Source organism: Astatotilapia calliptera, chromosome 1 (assembly GCF_900246225.1).
Source record: "Astatotilapia calliptera chromosome 1, fAstCal1.2, whole genome shotgun sequence".
NCBI lineage: Eukaryota > Metazoa > Chordata > Actinopteri > Cichliformes > Cichlidae > Astatotilapia > Astatotilapia calliptera.
The window spans coordinates 24,828,319-24,850,501 of record NC_039302.1 but is presented as its reverse complement, the minus strand read 5'-3'; the positions used below and the strand labels follow the sequence as shown (position 1 = coordinate 24,850,501).

Sequence of the window (22,183 nt, the reverse complement as noted above, 5' to 3'; positions counted from 1 at the left end):
AGTGGGCCCTTTGCTCTCTGCCAGCACCGTGGAGTCCAGTTGACATTTTCCATAGAATACAAGAATTGGCAGGTTCACCGCTGGTACCCTGGGCTTGTCAAGAATAACAGCAGGTTCACAGTGAGCACATATGACATATCTGAAAGGATCAGTAGAAGGCATGGAGAACAATATGCTGCCTGTATCATCGTTCATCATGGCCGTTTTGGTGCTGGGTCAGCGATGGTCTGTGGAGGCATATCCATGAAGGGACATACAAACCTAGGCAACAGCACCCTGACTATGATTAGGCTGAAATCCTCTGACCCACTGTCAGACCCTACGCTGGTGCAGTGGTGCCTGTGGTCCTCCTAGTTCATGATAATGCCCAGCCTCATGTGGTGAGAGTATGTAGACAGTTTTTGGAGGATGAAGGACTTGATACCTTTCACTAGGCCCACCCTCGCCTGACCTAAATCCAATACAGGGGTGGCCAACTCCAGGCCTCGAAAGCCGCTGTCCTGCAGGTTTCAGATATCACCCTGGGTCAACACACCTGAATCAAATGATTAGTTCATTACCAGGCCTCTGGAGAACTTCAAGACATGTTGAGGAGGTAATGTAACCATTATATCAGCTGTGATGGATCAAGGACACATGTAAAACCTGCAGGACACCAGCTCTCGAGGCCTGGAGTTGGCCACCCCTGATCCAATAGAACCCCTCTGGGCCATTGTGTTTTGGTCCATCCGATGCCAGCAGGTTAAAACTCAGATTGTCCAGGAGCTCAGTGATGCCCTGTTCCAGTTCTGGGAGGAGGAGGACCCCATCCATCATCTCAAGCCATGTAAACAAACAAACTACTGAGTATTTTCAGGGTCTTTGAATTCAGCCCTCTGTAGGTTGATAATTTTCACTTCTATCAAACGATATGGTGTCCTTTCATTCTTAACACATAACCCAGTCCATATCAGTGTTTTGTGTTCATTGAATTTTTTTATTCAGTGTATTTCACCTTACCAAACAAAAGCAAGTGCAACAGATTTGTATAACAAAACAAATTTCCGGTGTATGTTTATGACTTCACCAGGTAACAGGACGTGAACCCTTTTCTCTTTTTCGCTCTTCTCCAAAATTTTCTTTGTAACTGCGTTCATCCTCCGCTCATACCGAGGCTGCTGGGTTGTAGCTGGCTCTAAGCTCTGGATAGTTTCATCCAGTTTTCCTTTGTTACCTCCTTTAAAATGTCCGTGTTCAGTTAGATGACGGTCAAGTGTCTGATTAGGTTTGTTGTCACATATGTTTTCGTGGCTCTCTGTCCCTATGATGTACTTTAGCAAACTTTGTGTCTTGACTCACATTTGCATGACTAACACGTATAAAATTATCTTGTATTGATTTATTGTAACAGTTCACCATGCTACTTTGACAGGTGCGTATTCAGTCCACCTAAAATGGAGTGAACCAGGACAGCCCAATGGTCTCATTTCCCATTATAGGCTGGTTTACAGGAAGCACCAAAAGGACCCTACGCTCAACTCAACTATTGTTACTGCTCTCACTGTAGAGGTAATCACACACACACACACACACGTGCATGTCACATGTCATTCATACAATAAATGTAAAGAAATTTGGACTGTACCTGTGGTGCTTGTGCCATCTGTTTGCCAGTGAGGGGCCTGAATAGACATAAACACACGCTGCCCATGGTCTGCTATTCCCAAGATCACTTCCATAATTCTGTATCATGCTGGATGATCTAACATATCAGAAATACCAGTATGAGCATGTTTCCTGATACCAAACACACAAACACACACACATATACAAACACCTTCATTCCCATATATATGTATATTATACATTAACAGCTGCCATCTACTCTCAATGTGAACTGGCAGCTCAGCACTTGCTGGCATCCCCTATCCACCATACATCTATACGTGTGTGTGTGTGTGTGTGTGTGTGTGTGTGTGTGTGTCTGTCTGTCTGTCTGTCTGTCTGTCTGTCTATAATATAATAATCTGTTTGTGAAAAATTTCAGTTAGTTATCCATTTAAAAATCAAAATTAATTCAAGAGCAACCTGGTTTTAGATAGCTGGGTTGCTTACCACACATAGGAGTGAGTTGTGGTTTAATTCCCAGTTGCCCAGACCTGCATCTTCCTGTTTTTATGCTCTTTCCAGTCTATAGACACAAATACCACAAAATAATCTTTAAGAAGAAGCTAAAATATAAACAACTTGAAAACATTTTAACATAAAATTTTGTATAAAAGGAAGGAAGGAGAAACAGACTGAAAGAATATGGTCAACATTAAAGCAACAAGAGATCAAAGAGGTAGATACAGTAGCTGTTAAAGAAGTTAAGAATGAAAAGAGCTAGAATGAGTGAGATGAAAAAGAGAAGGGGAAGGGATAAAAAGACAAGTAAATGAACAAGCAGGGAACGAGACAGAGTGATAGATAGGAAGGTAAGGAGGAGAGCAAAAGAGAGACAAGGTAGAAGTATAGATCTATATTCTGTCCATATGTGTGGCCTCTTCTCTCTCTGTGACCTTTGGCTTGTCACTCATAATTAATACAAGATGTAAATGGAGACCTTTCACCTTCTCATTGATATGGAACACTCTGTGTTTGTGTGTGCCTGTGTGAGATTGTGTGTGTGTGTGCAGGAGGCTCATTGACATGGCATAGACTTATTTTGGTGGCGGTCATTTGTCACGCAGTTGTCTTCACCACATGCACTGCGTTGTTTAGGAATACACAAAGAGTGTGAAAATTAGAAAGCCTTTAGCTGATTCAGGAAGAGCAGACTTTATCTGAAGGATTACAATTTGTGTTTTGACTTTGTTCGCTTTAGCATCATTAATCAAGGATTCAATGGCAAAAAAAATGCCTAAGTCAGGGGTGTCCTGCGGGACAGAACCAGCCTGTTAGAGTCCACTGGATGGCTTTGCAAACTTTGTTTCTGTCTGAAATGTTAATTTTATCCAACCCAGATGTCTGAATCTTTATTAGTTTTAGAGCCTTCTGACTGACAAAATCATTCCCTGACATGGTCGGGTCAAAGATCTGTGTTGAGGTGTGTCTTCAATTTGCAACAATTTGTGTAGTGTTTTTGTATTATGTAACAATGGTTTCATCTTTGCGAACAGCTGCAGCATCTATTTGTACTTCTAACATTAAAAGAAATGTAGGTTCCTCTGACTTTATTTTACTATTTAATTTTCACCCCTCAGCTGTAAAAGACTGTTGGGTATTGGAATCTTACTGACCTTGCTCTCAAGGTCAAAGGTCAAGTTTTTTGAAAGTCTTGTGAATGCATTATCTCGAGAAGAAAATCACGTAGCTGGATCTTCTAGAAGGCTGAGTGGTAGCACTGGCAATATTTTTTTTCATTGAAATTTAATTTAGATTAAATCGGGTTGATCTAAAATAAGTTTGACAGCCCTGCTAGATTAATTGTAAAATATGGGTCATAACGTTAATGTGAAGCACATGAACAGCTTATATTTTGTTTTCATATTAAACAGTCACAAACCAGTCTAGCACTTCTCCCTGTAATATTTTGTTTCAACCCTTATTTAAGTTTTTTCCTCTAAAAAGGGATTCAGTCTTTCACACTCTTCATCCACTTCAATTTCTTTTGTGCATGTAGTAATTGTGCATATGTGCGTGTGTGTGTGTATCCATTTGGTATGTGTCTATTTGTGTGTGTATTGATCTCAGGCTGGGCTGGGAACCCTGCTCTGTGCCAGCTTGGCTGATTAATGGGGTCGTCATGGCAATCGGACGGAATGAGGGTACGAAGCGCAGGCGGCCTGCCTCGCTAGACACCTACACGCCGCTTGGCACACACACTGTCTCGCGCGCACACAGAAATTCACTCTCCATGCTTTACACCTTTCTGACAAACATGCTTGTCACTCATTCTACCCTGTCAGGTTGTTTTTATTGCACGGTGCTTCATGTTTTGGTTTTGGTCGGGTTTTTTTGTTCTCCTTCTTTTCTCTCAAGTTTCTCCTTCTTTGTGTTCATGTGCTGTTGCTACTGCTTCATTTTTTGACAATATCACTTGAGATTCTGGCCACCGGTAATCATTTTGCCCTCAATAACTCTGGACAAATGCTTTATCGAGTAGATAAAACTCTATTTTCGCTCGTGTTCAAGCTTTCCACCTCAACCTCCCCACAGCTTACTTCTTTTTCTTCTTCTGATCACATCTGTCACTATTTTAATCTCTTTTGCTTTTTTCTGTCTGTTCCTGTGCGTTTTCTTCTTCAAAACTTCCAGTCTCTTCTGTGGCTGATTTTCTTGTTTCTCTTTAGTGTCTCAACATCGTCGTTCACCTTACTCTTATGTCTTCATTTCCCCAGCTCGTCTCTCCACTCTGCCTTCGTCTCTTTCCAGTTTTACTACCTCTTTTATGCCTTTCACCCTTTAACCCTTCTGTATTGCACTCTTTCTTTAGCTACTTCCCATACTCCCTTTGCCCCTCCTTTTCCTCTTTTTCCTGTATTTCTCTCGTGTTTCCCTGCCTACCAACTCCCTCTTTCTCCTCCTTTACTCTGCTGTCCTTTCCTCCCTCCCTTGGCTATTCCAGATGTTACACTGTGGCCCTTGGGATCGCTGGTGAAGAGAGACCACAGGCATATGTGTATTCAAATGTGTGTGTGCGCATTACTTTGTGTGCATACATATGTTTGAATATGGTTGTGTGTGCTTGTGCGCACGCACAACATATCTGTTTGTGTGTGTATAATGCAACAGTGTATGTGAGTGTGTGCGCGTGTGTGCTGTATTAATACATCCCATTGATCAGAGCAGGACCCCTGACAGTCATCATCCCTGAGAACCATCTGGCCGACGCCTGACGCTCCCTCACCCAAACAGAAGCTGACACCCTATTAATCTGCTACCGCCATGCATACATACGTGTGCGTGCGTGTTTCTGTGTGTGTGAATGAATGAATCTGTGACAGTATGTGGAAGAGACTGTGTAAAAGGTTATGTGTTGCGTACACGTGAACATTTTTTCCATGTCTGTGTTTCTGCGTACATGCTTGTGCGTGTCTGTGCTCCACAACTCCACACCGTGCACACACATACGGAGGTATACACGCACCACTCTGCCATCCGCCAACAACAGCCGGCGCTGAAGGGAGCTGAAGGGTGCTTGGAAATTAAGGTTATTACACAAATTGAGCCATATGGTCTAAATATTTCAGAGCTGAAATTTACTAGGCAATAAAAATGGCCCCTACCTCGGTAATGGTGTAAATTACAGCTTAACCACCAGCGCTAATGATGTCCTTCTGTACGCCCCGTAACCAACCGTACATGAAGGACACATTGTTTAAAAAATACCCCAGGAAAAGCGAGGGAGAGAGAGGAAAAGGGAAGAAGGGATGGGGATAGATGGGGAAGGATGAAGTGAAGGGGGGTAAGGAGGAAGTAAAGGAACTGAAGGAAGACAAGACTGAGGGAAAGAGAAATAAAGAGAGGAGTGTAAGAAAGTAAGAAAGTGATTAATATAGAGAGTGGAGAAACAGAGAGAGAGAGAGAGAGCTAGCAGCATGTTTACAATCTGTTAGTTTACCATTAAGAACCCGTCAGAGAGTGTGGGACAGCGAGGGCCAGCCGGCGAACTGTGTCTTAAAGCCGATATGAGGTTTCACAGGGTCTGTGTGTGTGTGTGTGTGTGTGGGTGGGTGTGTTTGTGTGTGTGTGTTAGGTATGCCATCAGCATGTGTGTATTTAGGCAAGTGTAGTCAAAAGATGTAGAAGGATGGACGTTATCAGAACATGCGGTGTGTTTGTCTCCAAACATGTTGAATATTACATTACAGGTCAAAAAAGAAACAACCCTAAACTCCTGATGTGAGTATGTTCTATGAATTCAATCATTTAGAAATATTTAAGCATTTCAGTGCGTTGGCACTGAGTTTGAGATGAACATATCAGTTTGCAAAGTTCTTAGGTCAGTGGTTCCCAGCATAATCTAAAAGGTCTCCCCTTGATCATGACCACCCGTTTGTCCAGTACTTGGAGAGTACTCTAGTTATTTCATTGATTATGTTTAATGAACATTTTCAACTGTATATTTGTTATTTTTAGCTTATAATTTCAACTGTCAATCCGTACATTTAACAATTTCCTGTACTTATTGGCTACTTTCAACTAAAAAATGACTTACTTTTTAAAAATGTTAGCTACCTGTTTATCTAGTATGTTTAGCTAACAGTTTCTTTTTGTTTATCTCATTAAACTAACAATGCCTGCTTTTGGCAAGATATTTTAGCAGTTTTTTCACTTTTGGACTTTTATTTATATATTTGAATCATATTCATTAATTTTCTCTGCCTATTACAAATAGGCTTTCTTTTAGTTAACTGTTAACGTTTCTGCTCCAATATGTTCAGGTCAACTCAGCTCCTCAGGTGAAATGAAAATGTTTTTGGGCTAAAGCTCCACAGGATCCCTGGACTATCTTGCCCCCATAAGGATTTCTGCGTTGTGCTTTTGCCAGCTAATATCTAAAGCAAACATGTGAATGCAATAGGTTTAGCATCACCAAATGGAGGCTTACTTCCTGATTGTCATGTAGAAGATATAATCAGAAGCACAGGATTCACCTCTGCTTACATTTTATAAATATAGAGGAAGTTTAGAGATTACTAAATCAGCTTAACATAAAGACCAAGCAGAATATTCAAGCTGATTTGGCTCCTAGTAACAAAATTAGCCTACCAACAGTTGTAACACTCACAAATTAAACCTTTCTACTTCCTTTGTATATTTATTTATAAATGCAAGTTAAAAAAAAAAAACATTCTCTCTCACAAAGTGGCTTTGAGATGGTAGTGACTTTTAGGTCTCCAGTGTGACCTTAAATTTGCAACAAGAGAAGCAAATAAACTCTTTAAGATTCGTTCTCAGTCCATGTACCAGAGAAACAAAAACAAAAAAAACACAGTTACGTGAAAGGTTAGCAGTACCTTACGTGCCTGACCTCTTATGATATGTGGCTGTTCTTTAATGTGTATGTGTTACACGTTTTCTAAAGTAACTGTCCAGTTAAGTTTTTCAGCCACAGTCATGAAAAGGAAAGATTCTCCATCTTACTGCAGTTTTATCCTTGAAAGGGTATACTTTTATTCAATTAATGTAGAAGACATACAGATGTTCATACGTGATGGTAAATCTAAAAACAAATAAGTTACATATAAACGGGCAAAAAGCTTTACTTGTTGCATTTAACCCTCTTTTAACTTGCTGCTCAGCAATCCTTTTTGCATCACTTTAACCATAAACCAGCAAAAGAATGTGGCCGAATAGGGATAACAAGGCTTTGCCCTTGCGCTCAGTGACACCCTTTAACAAATGAGGAAGAGAAAAGAGAGGAGGGAAGAGAGAAATGCAGAGCTGAGTGTGCAGAGAGTGAGGAGAGAGGCATGAGGAGGTTAAGAGAGGAGGAGGAGACAGGTGAAGTGAGGAACAAAGGATTAGAGGAGAGAATAAGGAGACTCATATGCAGAGTTTGTTAGGCCCTCGGCCTATCAGACCTCTTAGTTAGAGGTCTCCATCTCTGATTGGAGGGCTCTCAGCATTCTGGATAAACAGCCAAATAATCAGGCTGCAACACTCCCTCCTCTCCTTTCTGCAATCTTTGTTTCTACTCGTGGGTTGTTTTTTTGGTTTTTTTGCAGCTCCTCCCTCTATCATTCCATACTGCCCATTCCTTCATCACTGCATGTCCATCTGGAGTTTCCCTGCTTCTGTGTAAAATTACAGTTTTTATCTTATGCTCATCCACAATGCTTGCCCCTTCATTCCCTCTTCTTCTAGCTTCCTCAAGTGATTTTTTTTTCAAGTGAGTTTACGTTCTTACTTCCCTATCTCTTCCTGGCTCCGTCGCTCCTACACACACACCCTCTTTCGCTGGGTAATGATAGGTTGGTGTTATTGTGTGTCTGTCTGTGAAGAGGCCACACCACCCAGTGTAGTACTCTCCACTTTGAGTCGGTGTTTAGTACTGCAACCACAATATGATGGTCATCACTTTAATGGAATGCTGAGAGGGTGCGAATGCATGAGAAAAAGAGAAAAGGACTTGCTATATTTGTGATTATTGAGTCCATTCAAATCTGGAGCATGTGGGAGTGTGACAAGTAACTGAATATTTGTGTTTGCTTTGGAAGTGGGGACCATTTAGTTTTGAGGAGTCCTTCCTACCTCTCTGATGCTGTCTCACACCATGGGCATATATATATTTGACACTTAGCATAATGTCTATCGATTGGTAGGGAAAAGATGGCGGGGTTGCCAAAAAGCCTGTAGGATTTTTGTGATTCTGGTCAGTCTGCTGTCTCCATCAAGTGGATTTTTAAAGCGCTCCCATTCACCTCGCAACAAACAATCATTTCATTACTTTTGATGTCTTTTGTAAAGTTGCGATAAAGAAATATTATTTCCTGAAACATCCTCTAATTTAATTATTATTATGTTTGCCAACAAGCAACAATCCCCTCATTTAAAATTGTGTGTATAAAAAAAATATTTTTTACTTTTTTCCCATTTTTTTTAACTAGCTTTAAAACATAAAACAAGAGACATTTTTCTATTGCCTTGTTTTATGGAATAAAGCTTATCTGAAAATATATCATTAACATGTTCTCTTATTTTAATTTCACAAGAAATCTGTGGATTTTTAGCATGCTGACCATTACTCATTATAATTTGTCCACTGGTCTTTGGCTGCATAACACACACAAATATAAACACGCGCACACACAAGAATATATATACACACTAAATATGCTGTTCCCGGGGTCCAGAGATGCCAGAGCCAATCATGAATGTCTGTGTGAAGTGGGCATGCCTGTTCCAGACCCCTGCAGTCCCTCTCTACATCTGTGCTGGCCACAGACATAACACATGCCTAATGGCCACTCCGTGTGTCTGTGTGGTGTGTTTGTGTATGTGTGTGTTTGTGTACGTGTCGCACAAAGGTCTCTATGTGTCAGGGTTTGTCTAACGCACCCTGACTAGCAGGGACACCCATGCAGGGCATTTTGCAAACAGACACAGGGCAATTGTTCCAGCAGCATTGAATTAGGCATGCACGCATAAATATGCACACACACACACACACACACACAAACTTGGCTTGAGAGCTTGGCATGGGGTGCAAGAGATCAGTGTGTGGTGTACTGGCTCACCTCAGAAACCTCTGAAAACAATTACTGCTCTCACAGGGCTGGTCAGGGCACAGCTTGTACTAATAGGCTGGACAATTGAATTGAATTGAATGGAACTGAACTGGATGAGATGAAGTGATTTGAGCTGAATTAAGATCATTTAAGTCAAATCTGATGTTAACATGTTTTATCACATACATGAAAGAAGTAAGACACACAATAAAAAAGCTGAAACAGCGTGGTGCTTTATTATCTCTGCAGGAATTAATATGACCGAGCAGAGAAGCCAGAGAAGGCCTGTAGAGACAAACGTCCTAAAGGCAGACCAGTTGGACCCCATTCATCTGTCACTAGGCATTGTTCTTTGATGTATTTTCTTGGGCGCTCATCTTACGTTTACCTATTCTTTTATCATGCGTGGGTTCGATACAAGGAGTGAAATGAAGTGTTTGTGTATGTGCATGCATGTGTGTAGCCATATGCTAATGCTGGTCTGTCTCTGTCTCTCTGCGGGGCCTAGAACTGTGGCCTTTGTGAGATAATCAGCATAATTCTTTTGACAAATACACATGGTTATTCTTAATTAGTATCACACACTGTCCCCCTGGCTGCGGAATGCCTCTCTACCTGAATATCACGCATATCCACAGATGTGCAGTCTCACACACACACACACACGTGCGTGAACAGTTCTCGGGACACATTGGTACATACAAAACAAGACGCTCCACATGTGGCCTTACTTGAGTAAATAAAAACAGATACCAGTACATGTGCACACACATGCAGGCTGGCACTTTAATTTAGGCACTCAGTCCACAGGGCCTCTTCTTTAGCTCACACACACACACAGGAGAAGTCAGAAGAAAGATACAGAAGATTGAATAGATTGCTTCTTTGCAGTCAATGTTAAGTTGTGTTGAACCATCTAAGATCCAAGAGCTCTTTAATGTATAAATTAACAAGACCTCTTCCTTTCTTTTCTCTTCTTTCCTGATCATTGTCTCCATTTCTGTACTTCTGTCTTGTTTACGCTGCCTCCCTGTCTCTCTTTCTTTCTCTTGACCTCCCTTTCCCCCTCTCTGTTCTTTTGCATTTTGTATGATTAATTGGTGACTTTGATCATCCGCACACATATGCACCAGCCCATGCAGAGTGAATTTAGCTTGACAAGAACCTTTTCCTTTCATATCTTAGATTGCAGCTTCCCCCGTGGTCCTTGATAGGTTGGCTGTGGGTTTGGGTGGTTTTTGTTGGCAGTTTTACTTCTACAGTATGTAGAAGTATGAGTGTAATACTTCAGTGTTTCACAAAGTGGAATACTTTATATTTTGTGAAGCACTTGATACATGCAGATTACTTACCATTTGGAAGCTGGCCCCAACATTGAAATGAGGTTATAAATACCTATTGCTGAATTGGAAGAAGCAGGTTGGGAACTACAGTCCCAGCTGTATGGTTTTCAGTATTTTCATATATGTGCTCCCACTGATTTATCTAGTGGATTAAATTAAATTTACCTGGTAACTTTCAGTTCATGTCATGATTTATTTTGTAGTTTTTCATGTATGCCATTACCTACGCATTGTCAGATACCTTAAAAGTATTTGCTCGGTGTGGCTGTGTTTGTCTTTGTGTGGCTTTGCACGCTGTGTGTGTATGTGAAAGTGCATGTATGAGAGAGGAATAGTTATTGAGGGAGCTGTTAATGTAATGTAATAGTTGTGTGTTTCAGTGCTACACTGTTTGATTACAGCCTGTCTGCGTGCCTGTGTGTGTGAATTTCACAGTGCTTGATTTTTGAGTGTGTGCGTGTGATGTAGCGAGCAGGCCGTTAATGTGGTGTGTTTCAGTGATAAAGTGTTTGAATGTATTGCCATCTAGAGGCATGTAGCAGAGTCTCCACGCTCCTATAAAATCTGCCAGCGCCAGATGCTGCTATTGACAATGTGCATATGTTAACCGCTTTATAGGCCACATGCCTCACATATTTCACTGGCTTTTAAGGTAGAGAGATCTCTCATTCCTGCTCACTTAATCTGTCTCTCCCTTTTGCCACATCTATCTTTTTTTTCTCACCCGCTTTAGCTTTCTCCCCTCTTTTTCCACTTCACTCAATCTCTCCATGTCTTACTCTTTCTCTCACCCCCTTCCTCTGTCTCACCTTCTTTTATTTGCTTCATCAGTTATTAACTTACTCACCTCTTACTTTTTCTCTTTTAACTCTCTGCCCTACATTACTCTACTGACACATACTTTTTTTTAAATTCCACTGTCTTTTTTTCCTTTGTCTCCATTTCTCTCTCCCACCACCCGTTTCTCTTTCTATCTCTTCCCATCCTTTCCCCACCCTTTCTCGCTCTGTCCCTCCCTCCCTCTGTCTACTGAGAAGTGCTGTGATTTGCAGGAGGATTTAGCTTGTGTCTAGGTGTCTAGGGGCTTATTAATCCTATTTTGCTGTGGATGAAAAATATGTTGGCTTCCAGACATGAAAACAGTGAATACATGCATTCTGGTTCATCCTTGGTGCCAAGCTACGGTGATTTGTCTGGGTTTTCATTTGACTCAGTTTGAATCTGAGTCTTTTTGATCCCTTTGACGCTGCATTGAAGTGGGTTACCAGTTAATCTCTTTACATATGCTCGGTTATGTGAAAGCATACAGTCCTGAACAGACAATTTTAACTGCAGACTCAACTCTTGAAAGAAGTGTAATCTCCTGTGTTGTATATCCACACAAATATGTTCACACACACACTGAAAAACATCACTCTCATACCTGCTTCAAAGCGCACAGTCATAAACAAACACAAAATCAAATAGGCAATGCTACATCCTGGAGCCTGGTGCTCCCAGACTACCATGTCATCGCACGCTAGGGCCTTTTGAAACAACAGTGTGTCTCTTATCAATTAGTAAATGGTGTTCCCTCTGTATCACACACACGCATACACACTGCCCCTGTGTCTGCCAGGGTGTTGGGCTAGGTCCCACTGCCTAAAGCTACTGGCAGACATCCTGTGCCTGTGTCTGTTTGTGTATGTGATATGAAAGGGTGCATGTGTGACATAAACACACAATCTGGAAGCTTTGAATTCACCCATAAGGGACAGCTGTCTGCCTGCCAGTCTCTCTCTCAGTCTCTGCCACTTTTCTGGTGTCTGCTTACCACTGCAGAGGATGTATGTTGAAATGTTGATATGGCAAATCCCAAGTTATGTCATCTTAGCTTGCCATTGTTTCAATGCTCCTTTTCATTCCATGTTTTAATGAGTAATGCTCTGGTTTTTATTCATGCAGGATTTGTTTGTGTAACTAATTTTGTCTCTCCCGTCTCTTGCTTTGGCTCTCTACCCGCTTTCATGTTAGCCTTTATGTATCTGCCATTTTTTTCCTTCTTAACGCCTGACCAATTATTCTGTTGTCTTCACCCAACCATGTCTTGACCCCACTATTCTTCTTCCCTGTTATCTCTTTCTCCAACCTTTTCTCTCATGATGTTACCTTTTTATCTCCTATCTTTTTATATCACACACTGCTCTTTTTGTCTCTCTCAGGATTCACAGCTAGAGGCAATAGTCTATGGTCTTGAACCATACAGTCAGTACAGTCTACGAATAGAAGCTTTGAATCGGGCAGGTAGGTTGAATTTGTTGAGAAACTAATTTAAAAGATGATTTAGACCAGCTACTGAACACCCCCAATGAATCTGTCCTGTAACTTTTCAGGCAGCGTGTCCAGTCCGTGGGTGGACATTAGGACCCTGGAGGCTTCTCCAGCCGGCGTGCCTAACTTCACAGTGAAGCAGAGAGAGCAGGGCAGGGCGTTACTGCTCAGCTGGGATCCACCACAGTCTCCAAATGGAGTCATCACGGTACATCGATACACATAAGAAAATCACTGAGCATATACCAAATAGTGCAGTCCACCTAAGATAAGATGCAATAGTAACAAGGTAGTTACGGCAATATAGCATACATAGACCCACATGTGAAAGTCCACAAGACCCCCAGAAACATGAAGCACAATATCTCAGTGTAGTTTATATGTGCACAACTTCACATATTTTTTTGGTGTATGCTACATGTGCAACCTGCAACTAAAGTCAGTGCTGTTCGCATGTCCTACTTAAACCCATATGTTTCATATTTGTCTTGAAATTTCTCTTCTTTCTCTTGTCTCCTTTTGCAGATGTATAACTTGTACAGTGAGGGGAACCTAGAGTTCAGTGGTTTGTCACGTAGTTTCCTTTTTCGGCGTTTGGAGCCATGGACCGTTTATACGCTGACTCTTGAAGCTTGTACCTCAGCAGGCTGCACACGCACCCCTCCTCAGCGCATTGCCACAGCAGCAGCACCACCTGCTTCCCAGTCTCCCCCTAGGCCTCTCTTTGTTGGCTCAGACCAGGTGTCACTTACCTGGGGCCCTCCTTCTCAACCCAACGGGCCAATTAAAGAATATTTCTTACTTGGGAGGCGTTTGGAAGAAGAAGGGAGTGGGAGAAGTAAAGAAGAGGATATTGAAAGGGGGAAAGTAGGTGAAACTCTTAAAATGTCTAAATTTAGAGTCAATCTGACCAGTTGTAGGAGGGCTTGGTAGAATATACTAGAGCTCCCAGTTTATAAAATATTGTTTTATGTCCTGTTTTTTTATTGATATATATATTTAAAAAATATCACAGTTTACGAGGTTAACAATTAAAATTGCATTAATATTGTGCTGCCAACAGATCCTCTTCAGAGAAGCGTCCCCACGACAGGCTGAAACCTACTCCTATACAGTATATGGTTTGCGTCCATGGACACAGTATGAGTTCAGTGTCTGTACTTATAACCCAGCTGGGCACACTTGCAGCCCTTGGGTAACAGTAATGACCAGACAAGCCCCCCCTCGTGGCTTAGCCCCCCCAACAGTGAGTCATCTCCAGGGCCGGCCCAGTGAGGTAGTGGTGTCCTGGACTCCTCCTTTGGAGCCTAATGGAGTACTTCAGTCTTACAGGATTAAGAGAAACAACATCAGTTTCTCTTTCAGTTTTGACCCCACTGTTCTCAGCTACACAGATGACGACCTCCTGCCTTTTTCAGCATACAGGTATTGCTTTTTTTGTTTGTTTTTTGTAGCCATACTATTTTGTAGTTTCTGGTTAACAACTTTATAAATGTGAAGACCAAACTTCATTTTATTTTGCTTTTGTTCACAGCTACTCAGTCATAGCCTGCACGTCTGAGGGATGTATCACCAGTCCTCATACAAACATCACAACTCTAGAGGCTCCTCCTGCCATAGTGGAAGCTCCCAGAGTGGACAAAATCACATTCAATAGTATGCATGTTTCCTGGAGTAAACCACTGACACAGAATGGAGAGGTGACTCAATATGTGCTGAAACTTAACAACGAACAGGTTTATCGTGGAAGAGACCTAAATACAGTGTTATCAGGCCTGCAGCCACATACATCATATACACTGGTTCTGCTGGCTTGTACTAGTGGTGGATGTACTGCCAGTCTCACAATGTCCACTTCAACAGAGGAAGCTCCTCCCACTGGCCTGTCTGCCCCGACACTTAAGGTTGTGTGTTTATCTTTGACTTGTATTTAAAACCTTTATTGCCAGCGTTTATTTTCTGCTAGCGTTGGTTATTTTCTATTTTATAAATTGAATTATTTACCAAATATTAAACACAACTGGGGAATCTGCTTGATGTGCTTTTATGTTTCATTTGAAGGTTACTGGCCCAGAGTCAGTGGAGATTAGCTGGAGACCACCAGAGCACCCTAATGGCATCATCACAGGGTACGAACTCCGCCGAGATGGAGAAGTTATCTATGTTGGCACGGAGACGCATTACCACGACTTCATACTTTTGCCAAGCGTGGAATACAATTATGTTGTCAGGGCCAACAACAGCAGAGGCGCTGTGAGCAGCACAGTAGCCACTGCAAAGACGCATCCATCAGCTCCGTCTGGTGTGGGTCTCCCAACATTAACACCTGTAGGACCAAACCAGGCAAGTCGTCGTTTATTTAGTCATTGTGAGTGAAGCTGAATCAAGATCTTGTTAATGAAAGTTTTTTATGCTGTTCTTTATCTTACTAGGTGAGAGTAGAGTGGCAACCTCCAGCCCGTCCTAATGGAGACCTAGTGAGTTACACTGTTTATCAAAGAGATCCAGTCCAGCTCAGCATCATCAGCAGTGATTTCACTCCACAAGATAGTGCCTTCTCAGAAAGACACACTATTCTTCATGGGCTGGCTCCTTACCACAGGTCAGTCAGTCTCCACGACTCTCCAACCTTTAGGCAGTAAAACACATTTATTTATTATTATAACTGTGTGTTTTTAGATCAAGTTTGACAGGTAGCTATATATGCTCAGTGTAGCTTTTGCTGGTGTTATAGTTCTTTGTTCCCCAAACTGGTTGCAGAAATGTTTCGCAACTCAGTTTGACATTTCAATGGACAATGCTAACAGTAAAACTTCAAAAATTTCCAAAACTGAGGGAATCATGTACAAGCGATTAGTCGCTACAAGGAACAGTTTCACTTGGTTTTACTTTAAAAAAATAATAATAATTTAAAATTCTAAGAATCTATTATGTTTATTTAAGTCTCTATATTATTATTTACGTTCACATGGACAATTAAGCGTACAAACCACAAAACAAAAAACGTTACAGTGTAATGTGAAATGGACAGAATCAGTGATGGTGGCTTTTCAAAGAAGGAAATCAAAAAAAAAAGAAAAGAAAGAAAGTCAACTTTTAACATTTTGACAACAGTGTGGACCTACCATTGTACTATGTATTTCTGATTAAGGGTGCATCTGCAGTTGGCTGGCTATTTCTGTGTACACATAATGTGTGTGAACCCACAGGACTCAAAACATGTGAGCTCATCAGCCTTTTCTATATGATGTCTCCATGTTAATGTTCTGTTTGTCCCCTGTTTCTGTTTTCTATTTGTGGGCAGGTATGAGGTGAGGGTGGAAGCTTGCACAGAACTAGGTTGTTCCTCCAGTGACTGGTCATCTATACTCACGCTGGAGGCTCCCCCTACTGGACAGACAGCACCACTGTTAGACCTCCAACCTGACAAAGATACCAAACTACAGACCAGCTTTCTACTCACCTGGTCCCCTCCAGCTCAGCCAAATGGTAGAATCCTGTATTATGAGGTGCACCGCAGACTGGATAGTCCCACGGCCACCCACAACAGTGATGCAGTAACAGCTGTTTACAGGAATTCCTCTACTACGTGGAAAGATAATGGACTCCACCCATACACTGTATACCAGTACCAGGTATGTTATTTGTTTTGGGTAGAAAAGAAGGTTTGAAAGTGTTGACAGTAGACATTAGTAGCCACTAGAATCACAAACATAAAGTATCTTTTAACATTTTCAAATGATTTTTTTTAAATATAGAGGTTGAAGGCTTGATTCTGCAGAGCATGAGTGCCCTGCTTTTTGTCTTCTGCACAAGTCAGAACACACACACGCACACATAAAGCAAAAAGACCACTCTCATGCATCAACTGGTATGACATCCATATACTCGAACAATCGCAGACACACAAACACACGAGTAATCAGACAGGTGTTAAATGGAGTGGTCCATATTCATGCTGTTGTGCTCGTGCATTGGTACACTAATTGACAGGTTAGCCCTTTGGAAGCAACAATAACATTAGCATTCCTGCCTGTCAGACATATGAGCTGAGGCCAGAGAACCGGTGTAATTGATTGAGTTTGCCTGATTGTAGCACCGTCTTTATTTACGAGGGTCCTAATTTATGACATGAGGAGGGAGGGAGGGAGGAGCTTTGGGAGATGACGAGCGGGCAACAGAGCCATTAATCACTGGGCCCTCTGAGCACCCCACTTCCTGATTACCAGCCAGCCAATCGAATTAACTGTTAGCCTCCTTGGTAACAGAGCTTGTACTGGAAAGACCTTTTAATGGTGACCGCTACACGTCCCCTGAGGATTTTCCTCTGGGGAATTGGGATGCATGAACAATGCGGTGTTGAGTATTGGTGAAGTCATGTGTTTTTTGTTTGGGATTTTTTCTGTCCACGTGAACATAAGTGAGTGTCTCAGAGTGCATAGAAACTGTAAACATTTATAGATATTTCATCTCACCATGCGTTTCTCTGTTTTTCTAAGCACTAAGTGATGTTTTCTTAGTCAGTGTATTGATCTGTCTTTCTGTACACACTGTACCACTTACCTGCTTGGTTGTTTTACTCTCTGTCTGCCTGACTTTATTTAGCTGTTATGTTGTGTCTGTTACCGGGACCTCATCCTTTCTCTCTGTGTTTCAGGCGTACACAAGGACAAGTCAGTTCAGTTTAGCACACCACAGCACAGAGAGAGAAATCATATTAGGCTAATTACACTGGGTCATAAGCTTCTATTGACAGCTTTATGCTTGGTTTTAATTACTGCCCGCTTTCACACAACTTAGCCCCTTCACCTCAACTAGATGCACCCGCCAAGTAGTACCGTCAGCCTATCAGAGCACAAAGTTTGATTCCGCAGTCCAGCCTTCCAATAAAAAGGCTGGAATACTATCTGGAAGTTTCCTGAAGTCGTTTGTTGCCATGGTGGCTCATTTGCTGCCACGGAAACTAACAGGGTATATTTTTATTTTTTGTCTAATAAACCAAATCATGGCCCAATGGACGAGGGGAGGACAAGAGAGGAGAGGAAGCAGTAAAAAGTCTGTAGATGATATAGGGACAAGGAGATTAGTTCTGTCTTTTAGCAGTGGATCAAGTGCAAGGTGATCTGGGCTGACTTTAGCTGTGAACTTTTTCCTCCATTCTGTCTATGTGGCACAAACTTTTTAATCAAACCACAAAAACCATGCATCTCATTGAAGCGTACACTGTGTTGCTACCAGGGTAGGGAAAAGATGGTTGTTGCTGGGTAGAAGTATTTTATTGCTGCAGTTCATAATTTCTTATGGCAGCAGTAGCAAATTTGATTTATACCATCTCAAGCAACAAGTCATGTGACAGTTCCTGCGCAGGATCTAAAAATGCTGCTAAGAAAATCCATTTAGCTGATGCTATTGCTCTTTTTTTCAGCCTGTTTAAGTGTGCTTTCTTTGTTCCAAATCCAAATTTTTATAACAGTATGAGTAAATGTGACTGGCCACAGGTAACACCGTTGCAGGAGAACATGCAATCAAGGCCATAATTAATGTACAGTAGAGAACTAATTACTTCTCAGTTCCCCTCTGTACGCTACTAAAATTTTACAACAGCACATACATTTGTTCATTTACAGTAATAATACTTAGGAACCATTCATATTTACATATATAGATACATACATATATGCTTTAGGATTTGTATATGCAACATTTATCCTATTAAAGTTTTTTTATCTTTCAGTTCTCCAGCAGTTTCTCTTTTTTCATCAGTATCAAAGGATTTGTAACACATAAAGTATCAGTATGATGTCAATAACCTAAATAAACATGATCTACTAGTGTGTTTCTATCTTTTTAAAAGATATTTGGACTTTCATTGCATTTTCCTACATATTTAGTGTATTGTTTTCAAATTCGGAGAACATATATCTAAATATGTTTTTTGAAAATGAAGTTTACATATGGCTGCATTTTTAATGAGTTTGTCGATTCAGAAATATAACCACTGAGCTACACCTTTTGTGTCACTTATAATAACCATGTTTTATCTAAAAACATGCAGTTTAATTGCAAGAGGAGAGCAGCTGCCAGTCTGAAAACACTATCAGTAAAGTGTTAATTTCATATGAAAAGTTTTGATATTCTTGAGAAATCTGTTAGCAGAGCAGGTGATGAAAGCCCAGAAGTTTGCTCTAACATATATTGTGTGTCGTGGGAAATAACTACAATCTAAACATAATCTTATCTGTAGAACTAAACATATCTGTATCTATATACAAAAGAACACCAAGTTTAAATTTCTCCTGATTCCTCTGTTTGCTACCCTGCATCTTGCCCACCTTTCATCCTATCTTCCTTCCCCCCTGATCCCCAGTCGCTCCATCCTCCATTCTTCCTTCCTCTCTCCATCTTGGTCCATCTGTGCTGTCACTTAGATCAATCAGTCTGATTGATCACGGCCTAATTGACTATTATTGAGGTTAATTCAACTCGTAACACCCCTGCATGCACATGCATGCACGCAGAAATCTTGCAATCATACCCACAAACAAAAAACCCACACGCACAGACACACACTTTCAACACTAAAGCTCAGACCCATCCATCTGCCTTCTGCACTACTTCTGACAGGCTACAGATGACTTACACATGCAAATCTCCACCCTGCCTGACCCTGTGCTGTGTACACCTTCTAATTATACCCAAAACAACCACACAAATAAGATTACTCTATGGTGTGTGTGTGTGTGTGTGTGTGTGTGTGTGTGTGTGTGTGTGTGTGTGTGTGTGTGTGTGTGTGTGTGTGTGTGTGTGTGTGTGACTCCTTGATGAAGGTGAAAAGTAATTGTCATGCAGATATGTTAGTGGTGAGTTGCATGGTGAAAAGGTTTTGCTCTGACTGCTGATGGTAGTTTTGATGGATGGTCCAGTGAATTGATGTATAACTTTCTGTTGGTCTGGCGAATACTGGGTAATTATGAAAAGCCGTCTTCATCATGAAGAGTTCATAAAATGCATCTGAAATCCTAATGTTTGGGGTAAATAGTCTGTATCACATGTTCTCATTTGCTTTTATACATCAGTTATTGACTTGTGCTTGCATAATGTGCAAACTGAAAAGTTACCACATAACTGATAAATGTGCGGTCTTATCTGACAGGTGTGGGCAGTTAATTCAGCTGGTCATTCAGCCAGTCCATGGGTGAGTGGAAGAACAGGGCCTGCCCCACCTCAGGGTGTAGGACCCCCTATTTTTCTGCACGTTTCAGCAACGTCAGCTGTAGTGGACATCCATGCTCCTGCCCAACCCAATGGGATTATTAGTCTTTACAGAGTGTTCTCGCTGGACCACAACAACCACACTCTGGTAAAGAGTCTTCTACTATATTCAGTAATACACTTAATAATAACTTGTCCTTGTTATGTTAACTTAAACACATTTTACCCCTCTCTGTCCTCTCCCTGTAGCTCTCAGAGGGTACATCGCATCCGCAGACACTCCACGATTTACGTCCCTATACCCAATACTGGGTAGGAGTGGAGGCCTGTACTTGCTATCAGGTAATAATACTAAATGTAGGTTAGGCATTATACTCAGGGTCTATACAACTATACTCGGTCATTAAAGTTGAATACTATCTGGTAATATGTGGTATCTTTGTTGATAGTCTGTGCAGAGTTTGGATGTTCTCTCTCGGTCTGTGTGGGTTATCTTCAGGTCCTTCAGCTTCAGCTGCAGACCAAAGACATGCTTGGGGTTTAGTTAATAAGGGATTCTAAATTGGGTGTAGGCTTGAGTGTTTGTCTGTCTCATTGTGTTAGCCCTGCAACAGATTGGCGACCTGTCCAGGGTGTACCCTGCCTCTTGCCCTGTGACAGCTGGGATAGGTACAAGTCCCTGTTGCCAATCTGATTTAGATAACTGGAAGAAAATGGATGGGAAATATTTATGATTACCTCACCTATTGGTCAAATTTCAAATGCAGATTCAAATACTTACATCTCTTTTGCTGATTGAAAGTCATTCCCGAGTATTGTAGTTGCAAGTGAGGCCATATTTTTTAGCACTTTTAAAATCTCTTCTTTGTGAACCATCATCAGTGCTGTAGCCGTGGTCCGCTGAGTGAGCTCCACACTCTTGCTGCTGCCCCAGCCCACCAGCCTCCTCCTCGCCTTGTCACTGTGACCTCCCGCTCTGTTCAGATGGAATGGGATGAGCCTTTGTCGCCCAATGGACTCATCGAAAGGTAAGAGAAAATCTTGAATTACATTTTGTTCTTGAAAAGTGGCGTGAGGCAACTGAAGTTGTGATGTAGCACTATATAAATAAAAATTAACCAAATGGATTTGGCTTAAATAAACCTGTACGTCCTTACTTATTTGAAAAGTGCACATACAAACTAAAAGAAAGAAACCCTATCATCTTGCTTTCACTTACACTCCTTTACTCTTTGTACCCAGCTGTGAGCTTCACCTCAGATCGCCTTGCCCTCAGCCCTCCCAGCCTATACCCCTACCTTGTATTGAAGGACCAACAGAAATCAGTTTTTTTGGTAAAAAGCGGAGCTACAATGTTACAGGTGAATATAAAGAAATATCATGCACCAGTGCCACTGAAAAGTAACACATACAGTAAGAAAGAATCGTAAAATCAATGTTAGGTGATTTAAAATAATAGTTTTTATTCTGTAAGTCTTGATTATGCTGGGATAACTGTTTTGAAACGTTTTTCTGCTTTATGAGTTTTCTGTGACTAACAAACTGCGCAGGTCTCGAGCCGTACTCCACATATGAGCTCAGAGCTGCCTGCTTTAATAACATGGGCAGCACTGCCTCCAACTGGACTACTGTCCACACTCTCAGTGAAGGTAACACATTTATTACTGCTTAAGCAGTCAGTAATATCTAGTTTTAAGAATGATAAAAACCACATTCAGATTTTCTCTTACCATCATTCTTTCTCCCTTCAGCCCCCCAGTATGTATCCCCCTTCTCAGTAGACAGTAACCTGACTGTTATTTGGCTGGACTGGACTGGGTCTTTCTCCCTGAACGGATACCTGAAGGAGTACAGTGTGACTGAGAGCCAGCTGAGGATCTATACTGGCTTCTACAGCTATCTCCATGTTCCACGCATCTCACAGAAAAGTAAGAGCAACATACAGCATACATAACACAACATGTGCACTTAGAGAAAAAAGAACTAAAGCAAGCAGAAAACTATAAATCTTGTAAAAAAAATTTGAATACAGAATGAACAGCTTTTTGATTAGAGTAGGTATGCTGAAAAAGCTTTGAGAACTGAATAAGCTTCAATTTTAAATCTCTTTCTGTTTCAGTT

General features: G+C 41.4%; 1 protein-coding gene across 9 annotated transcripts in view; it reads left to right on the top strand.

Annotated features, from left to right (window-relative positions):
* The window catches only part of ush2a (Usher syndrome 2A (autosomal recessive, mild)), a 222,035-nt gene that overhangs the window by 194,831 nt on the left and 5,021 nt on the right, over positions 1 to 22,183 (top strand). For all 9 annotated transcript variants that reach the window (XM_026171402.1, XM_026171393.1, XM_026171412.1 and 6 more), the window contains 15 exons: positions 1,412 to 1,548; positions 12,742 to 12,823; positions 12,913 to 13,058; positions 13,376 to 13,717; positions 13,914 to 14,275; positions 14,385 to 14,754; positions 14,912 to 15,193; positions 15,283 to 15,452; positions 16,155 to 16,485; positions 20,004 to 20,210; positions 20,312 to 20,404; positions 20,945 to 21,090; positions 21,305 to 21,423; positions 21,613 to 21,711; positions 21,814 to 21,990. In XM_026171402.1, the coding sequence (XP_026027187.1) occupies positions 1,412 to 1,548; positions 12,742 to 12,823; positions 12,913 to 13,058; positions 13,376 to 13,717; positions 13,914 to 14,275; positions 14,385 to 14,754; positions 14,912 to 15,193; positions 15,283 to 15,452; positions 16,155 to 16,485; positions 20,004 to 20,210; positions 20,312 to 20,404; positions 20,945 to 21,090; positions 21,305 to 21,423; positions 21,613 to 21,711; positions 21,814 to 21,990 (3,063 nt within the window). The remainder of the gene's footprint in view (positions 1 to 1,411; positions 1,549 to 12,741; positions 12,824 to 12,912; positions 13,059 to 13,375; positions 13,718 to 13,913; positions 14,276 to 14,384; positions 14,755 to 14,911; positions 15,194 to 15,282; positions 15,453 to 16,154; positions 16,486 to 20,003; positions 20,211 to 20,311; positions 20,405 to 20,944; positions 21,091 to 21,304; positions 21,424 to 21,612; positions 21,712 to 21,813; positions 21,991 to 22,183) is intronic.